This window comes from Bos indicus, chromosome 12 (assembly GCF_029378745.1).
Source record: "Bos indicus isolate NIAB-ARS_2022 breed Sahiwal x Tharparkar chromosome 12, NIAB-ARS_B.indTharparkar_mat_pri_1.0, whole genome shotgun sequence".
Classification (NCBI taxonomy): domain Eukaryota; kingdom Metazoa; phylum Chordata; class Mammalia; order Artiodactyla; family Bovidae; genus Bos; species Bos indicus.
This window is the reverse complement of record NC_091771.1, coordinates 78,689,067-78,702,183: the sequence shown is the minus strand read 5'-3', so window position 1 is coordinate 78,702,183 and position 13,117 is coordinate 78,689,067. Positions and strand designations below refer to the sequence as shown.

The following is a 13,117-nucleotide window of genomic DNA, read 5'->3' as shown; positions in this document are numbered from 1 at the left end:
CCATATGGTTTTTTGAATAGGTTTTTGTTTAGTGTGATGAAATATGCACAATATAAAATTTACCACTTTAACCATTTTTAAACATACTATTCACTGGCATTAGGTAGAGTCACATTATTGCACAAGTATCAGCACGATCTCTTTTCAGAACTTTTCCATCCTCCGAAACAGAAACTCTGTGCCCATTAAACAACAGCTCCCTGTATCTCCTTCCCCTCACCCTTAGTAACCTCTATTCTACTTTCTGCCTTTAAGATTTTAACTGTTTAGGAAGCTCATCTATGTGGAATCATTTGATTTTTTCCTTTTCATGTCTGGCTTGTTCCACTTAGTATAATGTCTTCAGGGCCCATCCTTGTTGTAATATATGTCAGAACTTCATTCCTTTTTATGGCTGAGTAATATTTCATTGGATTTATAGTATATGCCACATTTTGATTATAGGTACTTCAGTTGATGAACACTTGAGTTATTCATAACAATAATTTTAAAGCTCTATATAATCAGTCATTGAGTAGATATACCATCATTTATTTGACCATTATTATATACTACATAAATGTATAAAATAGTAAACACAGTTTGCATAAATAAATATGTATAGCTTTTCCATATTTTAAGCAGTTTCCTTAGGATGCATTTATTATGGGATTTTTTTTCTTAGTGGGAACATAATACATTTATATATTTGCATTTTCTTTTAAAGAAGCTTGACTTCTCATCAGCTGAGCCAGAAGTGAAGCCATTTGAAGAGAAGTTTGGAAAAAGAATTCTCGTCAAGTGCAATGATTTATCTTTCAATCTGCAATGCTGTGTTGCCGAAAATGAAGAAGGGCCCACTACAAACGTAATTTTCCTTTTGAAAAACTAAAATTAAAAAACAAATACATTCCGAGGTTTCAGGTGAGCCCATTGCAGTGCAGTCATGTCACGCAGTCCTAGTTCCTGGTGTTGGAGAACGGAGGGTGAGATCAGAGTGCAGAGGGTCATTTGGGCCACCAGACAGGACGTTCACGATACAGGACAGGGAGGGAGGCTGTTGCACTTTCGCAGTAACTTGTAGCAGCAATCACACACAGGTCTAGTGGTCTCTTCTTTGATAGCAGCGTTCTCTTGTCCCAACAGTTTGAGCCCTAGTGGTCTCTTCTTTGATAGCAGCGTTCTCTTGTCCCAACAGTTTGAGCCCTAGTGATGGTCTGTATTGTTTTGTTTTGTCCAGGTCGAGCCTTTCTTTGTCACTCTGTCCCTGTTTGACGTAAAATGCAACCGGAAGATTTCTGCTGACTTCCACGTGGACTTGAACCACTTCTCAGTGCGGCAGATGCTGGCCACCACGTCCCCGTCTCTGAGGAACGGCGACCGGCAGAGCTTGCCTGCCCCTCTGGGCATCCTCCACGAGGCCTCCATGCAGTACCCGAAGCAGGTGGGGGACTGGCCCAGTGGTCACGCCACTAAGGCCTACCTTGTACAAGCTGTGTAAATACATAAATGAAGCGTAAAATGCGCAATTTGAGTAAATGAGACTCTTAATTAGATTGATTGCGTATATCATGAGGCTGTCAAAGCAAGCTGAAAGAGAAATGGCTTTTGACTTCTCATTTCTTTTTTTCTAAACTTGCTGCTAGTTGCCTCCCCCGCCAAAGAGCCTTTTTGATCGAACGATGAACTGTTTGTTGTTGAGTTAACCAGTTTGGCATTGGGTGCTTCTGAGTAGTTCTGCTGTTTGCTGATTGAGAATCTTTAATGTTTGTGAGATTTGTTTAATGTGACTGTAAATTCTGCTTGCTAAAGAAGATGGTTTGTTCCCTAGGGGATATTTTCAGTCACATGTCCTCATCCTGATATATTCCTTGTGGCTAGAATTGAAAAAGTACTTCAGGGGAGCATCACCCATGGTGCTGAGCCATACATGAAGAGTTCCGACTCCTCCAAGGTATGGATGACTTTGGGATGATAAAAAGCAGTGGGGGAAAAAAGTAGGAATAGAAATGCTTAAAGAAATCACAGTTAAGCCATATTTATGTTCTAAAAGAGATAGACAGCTTTCACTGTTCTTTGTTCAATCACTCAGTCGTGTCTGACTCTCTGCAACCCATGGACTGCAGCACGCCGGGTTTCCCTGTCCTTCAGCATCTCCCAGTCCATTGAGTTGGTGATGCCATCCAACCATCTCATCCTCTGTCATCCCCTTCTCTTGGAGCCTTCAATCTTTTCCAGCATCACTGTCTTTTCTGATGAGTCTGTTCTTTGTATCAGGTGGCCAAAGTATTAGAGCTTCAGCATCAGTCTTTCCAATGAATATTCAGGGTTGATTTCCTTTAGTATTGACTGGTTTGATCTCTTTGCAGTCCAAGGGACTCTCAAGAGTCTTCTCCAACACCCCAGTTCGAGAGCATCAATTCTTGGCGCTCAGCCTTCTTTATGGTCCATCTCTCGCGTCTATACATGACTATGGGCAAAACCATAGCTTTGACTCTACGGACCTCTGTTAGCAAAGTAATGCCTCTGCTTTTTAATATGCTGTCTAGGTTTGTCTACTCTTGTAGATTTACTCTTAAGAGTTAACCTTATGTGTCCAGTTTTCAGTGAAAAGTAATTCCATGTATAAATAAATACTTCATTTGGCTAGACTATCCTGGCAAAGGAATTATCAGCTTAATAGTAAACTTTCTTTCATTAAAAAGTACATATATTATATTTAAATGGAGTTCATTTCCACTTGCTGGCATGTGTCCAAGGTCCCGGAATTGTAAATTTGGATCCATTTACTCTTACATGTGAGTCCGGAGACTAGGAGGTGACCTGGCTGGGATGGTCTGGCCGGTAGTGTCCGCAGATCGAGCCCACTGTGTTTTGTCAGGTGGGACAGGGCTCTGGTGGCAGAGGCAGTGTGACATGAGGCAGGAGAGGGAAGGGAAGTACACATGCGGTGTATATGCTCTGTGTTCATTACTTTGGTGTAGTGTTCGGTACCTGGGGGTACCTAGGAGTGGACATAAGTCACACTTCCAAAAACTTAGATTTACAAAGGTTTAGTTGCCCGCTCAGCTTCCCGCTTCCGGAGTCGCCAAAGGACACATGACTGTCACTTCCCAGCATGTTGAGCTGCCTGGTTTGAGTCAGCCATTTGAGTGCAGCTTGTGCCAGTTTTACAGTACTTCTATTTCTTAAACAATTTTTTTTTTAATAACTGATCATCTGTGAGATGACCCTGATACATTGATTGACAAAGACTGGTCAGCAGGATTCGGGGCACCCTGGCGGCTCTCACTGAGGTCTTCTCAGCTGATTCAGAGCTTCCTCTCTGTGGTCATCAGTCCATCACAGGCGTGTCCATGCAGATGCAGGGTGATTGTTAAATAACAGGTCCTAGGAGTCAGAGACCTGGGTGCTGAGTGCCCAGCCAGCCTGGACATGTCATGTGACCTCTCTGGGCCCCAGGTGTCACATGTGTAGTTGAAAGATGGTGCTGCTACCTGTCCCTCCCTTCCCTCAGGAACAGTGCTAAGATCAAACAGATAATGTACAAGTCAGTGCTGGGAGACTGTAAACCAAGCCACTGACACATACAAGAGGACATCATCATCAATTACTACAGCCCCTGTCAAGGAAGAGCCCATGTACCCAGGCACACAGCTTCAGACGGGATGCCCTTCTGGCTGATAAAAGCTGAGTCAAGTTTATCTGGAGAGAAGCTGTTTTATTTTTTAAATCAAGTCTGTAAAACCTGGGATGAGAAGCTCTTTTAGTCTCTTTGGTGTTTTGATTAATAATCAGTGAATGCCCAAGATAAGATCTAGTCCCCTGCTGTGTGCGTAACACGTTTCCAAGGCTAGTATGCACCAGCTTGGCCGCTTCTGCCTACCATGTGCATGGTTTGGAATTTGGCAGCTCATGCTGGTGCGAAAACCATGTATCCTTGCAGGCGGGACGCCATTCTTCCCAGTGTCCACTGAGCATCTGCTGAATTTACTCCTCCTCCATACTTACGGGATGTGAAGCCCAGCCATGCGTACATTTTCCCATGCGTTCACACCTCCAAAGCAGTCAATTCAAGCAGAGATTAAGACTCAGCCATCTTATGTAAAAATAGAAGCTTCAGTAGAGATTTTACTAAAGGATAGTTTTTTCCTGTGTATCAAAATTGTCTCTTCATGGCCTCTCCTTTGGGTTTGGCCCACCCTCATACCTCAGGGGTGTACTTTCCTTTGCTTGCCGCATAAAACTCTGAGCTGTAATCGAGCTGTAAAAAAAAAAAAAATTGTCTCTTCATGTTTTCCAAGATGGCCTAGGGCATCGTTTGGAGGAAATCATTGGTTTGGAGGAAATTTTTGGGAGGAGTCTCTGTAGGTGTCCACCATGAACAGACTTTTTTAAAAAAGAAAAGGGGGGGAAAAAACCCAAAGGGCACACACTGGTTTTTCACTGGCTTTCACGTGCATTGTATTCCATGTGCATCCTCAGTAAATCTGAGAGTTCACTGCAGGCAAGAGTGAAACATATGCAAATATTTCATTTTAGTCCACAACACAGTCATTATTGTTAAAACCTAAAAGCAATTGTTTCTACTTGAAAATGTGCAAGTAAAATGGCCACTCCGGGAAGGCTGACCATTCTACTCTATGATCTCCGAGTTTGCATGGACATGCCCCCCTGGAAGGAGAAAGGGAGGGACTGGATCCTAAACCTGTTTCAGTGGAGAAGTGTTTGCATCATCACTCCTGAAGGCCTCAGTTCCCCAACGTGGTTTCAGTACACTTGTCATATTTAGTAGCCAGAAGGGATGCTGGCAAGTCGAGCTCGTGCTCTTCATTTTGCAGGTAGGGAAGCAGAGTCCAGAGAGGTTCAGTGGTCCAGACTCACACAGCTGGTTTCGGTTTGACTCAGAAGCAGACAGGATGCTGCTGTTCTCCTTCCGAGTCTTCTAGATGAGCGTTTCTCAGACCTGGTGCACACAGATCACTGGAGTTCTGGTCAGATTTCGGGTTCTGACCCAGGAGGTCTAGAGTGGGGCCTGAGACCCAGCTTTCCTGACCAGCTCCCGGTGGAACCAATGCTGCAGCTCTGCAGAGTTCACACTGGTTCACTGGCAGTACAGCATGTTGCCCGTTGGTTTGATTCTGATTTACTTAAGTAATGTAAAAGATCTGTAGTCATGTACGGATGTGAGAGTTGGACTATAAAGAAGTCTGAGTGCTAAAGAGACTTTAGCGCTTTTGAACTATGCTTTTGAACTATGGTGCTAGGGAAGACTCTTGAGAATCCTTGGACTGCAAGGAAATCAAACCAGTCAATCCTAAAGAAAATCAACCCTGAATATTCATTGGAAGAACTGATGCTGAAGCTGAAGCTCCAGTATCTTGGCCACCTGATGCAAAGAGCCGACTCATTGGAAAAGACCATGATTTTTGGGAAAGACTGAGGGCAGAAGGAGAAGAGGGCATCAGAAGATGAGATGGCTGGATGGCATCATCAATTCAATGGACATGAACTTGGGCAAACTCTGGGAGATGAGGGACAAGGAAGCCTGGTGTGCTTCAGTCCATGGGGTCACAAAGAGTTGGACATGACTTGGTGACTGAACAACAATACCAAAAGACCCTTCACACTTTACTCTGACTGAATCAATTAGACTTTGTAGTGGTAACAGTGCAGTATCCCAGAACAAGAAAATTTGGGGATATTAGGTGTCATCTGCTTTAGCGGTAGGGGTATCATTGATAAAGAGACCTGCCATGCATGCATCTTAGGCCAAAACTAAATCTGCTTCCCTCCGCACTTTAGAGTTAATCCACCCCCCACAGAAACCAAAAGTGATCTTGAGAAAGTGAAAGTAGCGGTAATTTATACCTAGAAACAGAAACGTGGTGTTTGAAAGCCCTGGCCTAACTTAAGTCAGTACCTGTCATGCCTTAATAACAAGCATATACTCCCCAAATCTGGGAAGTCTGCATAGGCCAGTGCACATTAAGAGTTGTGAAAGCTTAGTGTTTTCATTAGTGTCCTCATTTGAACTCCCTTGGCATATATTGGGGCATGAATACCAAGTACTAGTAATTACTGATAACTCAGGGGCTTATACTACATAGCCCTTAGTCATAAAGAAATACAAAAGTCTATGAAATGGCATGCCTGTTGCCTATGAAGTCCAAAGAAAAAACCTACATTTTGGAAACAGTTTTCATTTGATATTCTTTGGAAATCGTGCTAGAGAATATGATGAACAGAATCCTCTGCACTAGAGTGAATCCAGCTGTGTTACGTTTAGATCTGCTTGTCCATGCATCTGATACTACAGGAAGAGCTTGTTCAGTGACTGAGATAATAACTGTAGTTCACAATTCTCCCTTCAGTGGGATACAGTAACTCATAGTTCTACTCTGATGTCTTTAAGGTTGCTCAGAAGGTTCTGAAGAATGCCAAGCAGGCATGCCAAAGACTAGGGCAGTACAGAATGCCATTTGCTTGGGCAGCAAGGTAAGAGGAACATCTTTTTCTTTTTTTTTTTTTTAGTATTTTGATTGTTTTTTGTGCATGTCACTTTTTAAAGGAGTTGCTTTTTTTTTCTAGGTTTTTTGTTTTAATTGGAGGACAATTGCTTTACAATGTTGTGGTGGTTTCTGCCATGCAACAACGTGAATCAGCTATATGTGTACCTAGTTCCCCTCCCTCTTGAGCCTGCCCACCCTCCGTGTCACCCCTCCAGGTCATCACAGAGCACCAGGCTGAGCTCCCTGTGCTGTGCAGCAGCTTCCCACTAGCTGTGTGTTTTACACAGGGTAGTGCATATATGTCAGTGATACCCTCTCAGTTCGTCCCACCCTCTCCTTCCCCTGCTGTGTCCAGGAGTCTGGAGGAGAACATCCTTTATACTTTTTATATAGGTACAGCTATATGGAGAGACAGACAGACTGACCAACCCATTCTGTTTGTGGTCCAGAAGCAGAAGATTTAAATCTGTAAAACTGAAAACCAAGCAAGCTGCATATCTGAAACATCATTTATTAGAGACCCAGAGAAAGGTGGTGCTGGCTGGAGAAGGGTGCTGTCAGCCCTGGCGGCATGGACAGGAGTGTGTGTGGCAGAGCTGGGGCTCCAGGTTCCAGCACGCACCGCCAGCTGGGAAGGGGGTGGCAGCCCGGTCAGTGAGGCCCACAGACCCTCTGTATTTCGAGTCGTAAGCATTTGGCTGTGTGTGTTATTTCCTAAGCGCAGGCCATTTGCTGGTGATATTTTCTATGTAAATTGAGTTAGCTGTGTTCATCGTCATAAATACCTTCCTCGTCTTTCGATAATGAGATTTCTGCTGGCCGTAGCCAGTGGAATGACAATTAGTCTTCACTTAGAAACCAGAGTCCAGCTGTGGATTTATTTTGGTCACTTGGAAACTCAGCTTAGACATGTCATTCTGCTATTTCAGGACGTTGTTTAAGGATGCATCTGGAAACCTTGACAAAAGCGCCAGGTTTTCTGCTCTCTACAAGCAAGACAGCAATAAGCTATCCAACGAAGACATGCTCAAGTTACTTGCAGACTTTCGGAAGTGAGTCTCAAGGCCTTGCCTGTTTCTTCTACATCAGAGAAACAGAAGTTACTGTATAAGATGGGGGTGGGCAGCCCTGTGTCAGAAGTCACTCCCTTGGCTGGTTAGCTTGAACCCCGCACCCTGCCCAAAGTGACCGCGTTTGGGGTGGTTTCGGCTCACAGTCTGGCTTCCTGGGTGGTGCTTGGAGGGTGAAGTTTGCAGGGCCATCAGTGAAAACGTGGTACGAGCAGAGAGCCTATGGCCAGGCAGCTAAGATCACAGGCCTCCACTGGTCCTGAGCACGGGGTGGTTCTCTTGGTGCACCAGGCCTCCCGTAGGAAGGGTTTCCTGGGGAGAGAGTGGTCCAGAAGGTCAGCGAGAGACTGAGAAACCTGGAAATAGGGACCCAGTGCTGTCAAGCGCAGATGCAGTACCATGAGGGAGGCTGCAGTCCTTTTTCGTTACGAATCCGAAGAAATGCCACTGTGTCTTTGAGTGTTTGTCACACTTGAGTTAGGGAAGTAGAGAATTCCTTTTCATTTTTTTTTTAAACCTTGGTGTTGCTTTATTTTCTTTCCTTTTTTTTTTTTTTTTTTACAAAAATTTATCACATGTTGGTGGCTTGGACCCCAGCTTGGATCCAAAGCTATAGTTTCTGCTCCTGTGATTCTCTCAAAAGTCATTTAGCAGTGGACGAGAAACATGTTCTGAAGCTGCCCTAGTGTTTAGAAAATAGCTGTCAAAGCTTATGAGCCACGTTGCCCCTCCCCCTTGTGGTGATCATCAGAGGAGAGAGTCCTAGATTTAGTCAGAAAGTAATCCTGTCAGAGAGATGGTATTGCTGATGTGTGCTCCAAGAAGCATCCGTCTAAAAAGAAGGATGAGATATTTTATATTTATTTGATTTGCTCACGGTTGTGTCTCTTATTTCTGCAGGGGATCTGAAAGCCAAGTATAAAAATAGAACATTTTCTTTAAAATGCAGATCTTCTTTAAATGCTACCATATTGGGTAGTTTAGGTGATAATGCTGTTAGTTTCTGCACGAGGTTTACAGATATATACAAAAGGCTGGTGGAAATGAGAGGAACCCTGAGAAAAAGTGATTCCATTAGTTGGGGTTGGTGAGGGGCAAAGATGACGACATTCATCATACGCTGTAGTCATGTGGGAGCAAGAATTTGGAACCATTAGGGACATCCAGGTTCACATGAACAGAACCGCAAGATATCTTGACCGTGAGATTGCTCAAGACAACAATGATGATGTCTGAGGAATCTTAAAAACAAAAGTTGGGAACTTTTCAAAACTGGGAACAATTCAACCAAATGCTGAATCTGTGAGCCACTGAGCTGTGATGCTTCTTGCCAGTGATCTCAAAGATGTTATTAAACAGGTGGCTTCTGAAGGACCAGGAGGCAACATCCTGTGTTCTGGGAACTAGTCGTCCTAACCAGATTTCTGCCTCTCCTTTTTTACTTGGGTCACTAAGCTGGTTCGACAGAAGAACGTAAAGCATATATTCCAAGATGACCAAGAAATCAGAGAAGTGTGAGAGAGTGAAAAAATGTTCAGTGCTGGAGTAACCAGATGCGAGGAGGGGTGACAGGTGGCTAGTCTCAGTCTGGCAATGGGCTTCTAGGGGTTTGAGAAGGAGCTGCTTCTTGGCAATAGTCTGTGCAGTATCTTCATGAAAGACTTTTATGAGAATGTAAAGTGCTGATGAATGTCTTCGTGACATATGTATTAGGAATATGTTAGAATCTGGATTTAGGAGGGTCTTGATCAACTACAAATGACTCAGTCATAAAAAGGTAAAATTTCATTGGGACAAAAATCAAATCCTGTTTTGATTTCTAAAAACATAACTGTATAAAGACAGGATGGAGAGATATAACAAAATAGTAAAGCATATAAAAAAAGATATAGGGATTTTAGGTGACTGTATATTTAATGTGCCTCACTGGAGTGGTGTGACTGTGTAAAAGTAGTAGAATTTTGGCTGCATCAGTAGAAAGGTATATTGTTCAAACCAGGCAGCTGCTCTACCCAACCTGTTCAGGCCCTGCTGGACCTTACTGATACAGTTCTGGGAGCCATGATATAAATGGGGTGTATTTATGGGAGAGAAATGGCATTGGAGGAAGACCCAAAGGGACTCAGAAGCAAGGACTTTAGGAAGATGTGATAGCTGTCTATTAATGATTTAAAAAGTGTTAGAGAAATTTAACTAGGCTCCTTGATGAGTGAAAGCTTCAGCAAGGTGAATTTTACCAGGCTGTAAGGAAGAGCAGTCTGGGTGTCAAAATGGCTATGTTGAAGGTTTCCTTGTCACTAGGAAGGGCTGAGGGCATGCTTGTCAGGACTGGCACAGAGGACACCCCTGTATTGGATGGAGTCAGACCAAATACAGACACCAGACAATTCACTCAGCACCTTCTTTATATCCAGCATTTCACTAGGCAATGGAGCCTCAGATGGCTTCTGAACTTTCTGATTCCATTTGAGCCAAGAATGTATGTTGAGAATGGAGTGGTTCAGGAAAACCTCCACTGTAACATTTTGTCAATATTCTTATCTGGGCTTGTGGTACCCAGCACAGCAGCCACTAGCCACGTGTGACTTTCTAGTACTTGAAATATAGGTCCTGCTGAGACGAGCTCTAAGCATAAAATACACATCTGGTTTCAAAGAACCAGAACGTACTTTTTATACTTGTTGCATACTGAGATAATATTTTTAATATATTATTGGGTTAAATAAAATATTTTAAAAACTAATTTTACCTGTTTCTTTTTACTCTTTTTAAGTGTAGCTTCTATGAAGTTTAAAATTATTTTTGTGGCTTGCATTGTATTTCTCTAGGAAGTGCTGCTCTAGAATTCAGAGCTAACTAACTTGTTTGACTTTTCTCTTCTCTTACTTGTAGACCTGAGAAGATGGCTAAACTCCCTGTGATTTTGGGCAATCTAGACATTACAATTGATAACGTTTCCTCAGACTTTCCTAGTAAGTGTACATTCTGTGTAATAAACAGACCAGCTTTTGTTTGGTTTTTACTTCAGTTTGTTTGTTTTTAATTTTTTTTTTTTTTAGATTATGTCAACTCATCATACATTCCTACAAAGCAATTTGAAACCTGTACTAAAATGCCGATTACGTTTGAGGTGGAGGAATTTGTACCCTGCATCCCTAAACACACTCAACCTTATACCATCTACAACAACCACCTGTATGTTTATCCTAAGTCCTTGAAATATGACAGTCAAAAGTCTTTTGCCAAGGTGAGTGGCAAAATTGAGTTTTATTTAGTTTTTTAAAATTTGTTTTATTTGTGTGTTTGTTTGTTTTTGGCTGCGCTGGGTCTACATCGCTGCTCGAGGGCTTTCTCGAGCTGTGCACGCCTTGGTCGCTCCGCAGCGCGTGGCCTTTTCCCAACCAGAGAGCGAGCCTGCATCCACTACATTGGCAGGCGGGCTTTAACCACTGGGCACCGAGGACGCCCACGTTTTCTTTTCGATACCAAACTTTCTTAGGTTTTTGGCTTCTCATGTTCTTTCATAAATAGTTGCATACTTTAATCTTTTTTTAAATTCTCTTTTTTATGTAACTGTCACTGCAGGCCAGAAATATTGCTATTTGCATTGAATTCAAAGATTCAGATGAGGAAGACTCTAAGCCTCTAAAGGTTGGTACTTTATGTGTACACGTTTTTCCATTTTAAAAATGCAGTTCCTGATACTGCATAGCTAAAGGGACTTCTTAGCACATTTTAGTTGACACAAACACACAATATGTAACATCACAGACTATAGCCACATACACTGAACCTTACAGAACAGGAATAACTGAGTGCTTGCTCTTAATTGGCAATTTCTGTTTTGTAACACTCTTTAGGGATGGTGTTTTCTTATGCGTATTCAGTTCAGTAAACATGTACCTCGCTTGAAAATGTTGATTCTAGTTGTAATAATAATAGTAGTAGGTTATTGGTGATGTTATTGAGTGCTTACTATATTCCAGGCTCTGCTTGTACAGCCTTATAGATATTAGATTCTTTTAATGCTCCTAACAGTCTTTTGAGTTAGGAACTATTATTATCTGCTTTTTTTTTTTTTTAACATGATGGGACTAATGCTCAGAATTTAAATGAATTGTTCAGGACGATACATTAATGGAACCAGTGTTCAAACCCAGGCAGTCTGGCTCCAGACCCCAAATTCTTCACTCTAACTATGTGGAAGTGACTTTCCCCAAAGGGAAGGAGATAATATGTGAAGAATATAATATAGTTTTTCCCCTCAAGAAATTCATAGTTTAGTGGGAAAGGCAGTCATGGAGGAAAAGCTCCTGACACATAAAAGATACTGAAATGTTTTTTTGGATAAAACCGAATGATTAGTGTAAAACATTGCCAAAAGGACACAGGAAAGAAATGAATCATTTCTTGAAGGAAGCATGAGAGTTTGCTTGTTGTACATGGAAGGGAAGGTTCTTCAGACCGAGGGATTGTGTCAGCAAAGGCATGGTGGTGAAAGTAAGCAGTGAGCTGTTGCTGGTCATGGAGTGGAGTAGGGATAGGGGAGGGCTGGGAGGTGAGCGAGGGGAGTAAGGGGGCTTGTGGGTCTGGAGTCTTGTAAGTAGGAGAAATCCATCAAAGGGGGCTTCATTTATGCTATAGGAATGCTGCTTTCTTTACAACGCATCTGAGTTTAATTTCTTGCTCTATTGACTGAATTCTGGTACCTCCCTTTGCTAATTCTTATTTTAGTGCATTTACGGCAGACCTGGTGGGCCGCTATTCACAGAAAGCGCCTTTGCTGCGGTTTTACACCATCACCAAAACCCAGAATTTTATGATGAGGTAAGTGAGGTTTTCAAGGGAAAACCTAGTTTAACCAGTTTTGAGGAAAACTCTAATTTCTTTGCCTAGCAAAGCAAAATTCAAGAGAAGCTGCATATAACACTGAAGTTACAGTGCTAGAGCTAAATGTTGAAATATTTAGTTTACTTAACTTTTCTAATTATAAGAGCAACACATTTATTAAAAAAAATAAGTTGGAAAGTACAGATAATGCAGAAAAGAAAAAGTCAAAATTCTTCCTGTATCACTACCACAATTAATATTCTCACCTATTTCTCTTCATACTTAAGTATAATTAAACATCTGTTGGACCTGAGAATCTTCCTTATTTTGGGGTGTCCTTATGTAGAATTATACGCTTCCCTGGTGGCTCAGATGGTAAAGAATCTGCCTGCAATGCAGGAGACCCAAGTTCAATCCCTGGACTGGGAAGATCCCCTGGAGAAGGAAATGGCAACCCACTCTAGTATTCTTGCCTGGAGAATTCCATGGACAGGGAAGACTGTCAGGCTACAGTCCATGGGGTCACAAAGAGTCAGACATGACTGAGCGACTAACACACACACATGGAGAATTATAATGGAGTTCACTCAAACTACTATGTGAATCCTGCTTTTAAATAGTCAAACCTGGTTTTTCATTATGGCTTGGCTGTGGTAACAAAATGGCATCTCTCATGTATTTTCCAGTTCTTTCTAGAGTTGAAATACCAACTTTCCTGTTTTGGGT

The 13,117-nt window shown here is 42.3% G+C and overlaps 1 protein-coding gene across 16 annotated transcripts in view; it reads left to right on the top strand.

Moving 5' to 3' along the window:
* Nucleotides 1-13,117, top strand: part of DOCK9 (dedicator of cytokinesis 9) — a 323,308-nt gene that overhangs the window by 184,442 nt on the left and 125,749 nt on the right. For all 16 annotated transcript variants that reach the window (XM_070800425.1, XM_070800419.1, XM_070800422.1 and 13 more), the window contains exons 11-19: nt 707-847; nt 1,220-1,423; nt 1,811-1,933; nt 6,395-6,477; nt 7,421-7,543; nt 10,454-10,533; nt 10,621-10,808; nt 11,147-11,212; nt 12,296-12,388. In XM_070800425.1, the coding sequence (XP_070656526.1) occupies nt 707-847; nt 1,220-1,423; nt 1,811-1,933; nt 6,395-6,477; nt 7,421-7,543; nt 10,454-10,533; nt 10,621-10,808; nt 11,147-11,212; nt 12,296-12,388 (1,101 nt within the window). The remainder of the gene's footprint in view (nt 1-706; nt 848-1,219; nt 1,424-1,810; nt 1,934-6,394; nt 6,478-7,420; nt 7,544-10,453; nt 10,534-10,620; nt 10,809-11,146; nt 11,213-12,295; nt 12,389-13,117) is intronic.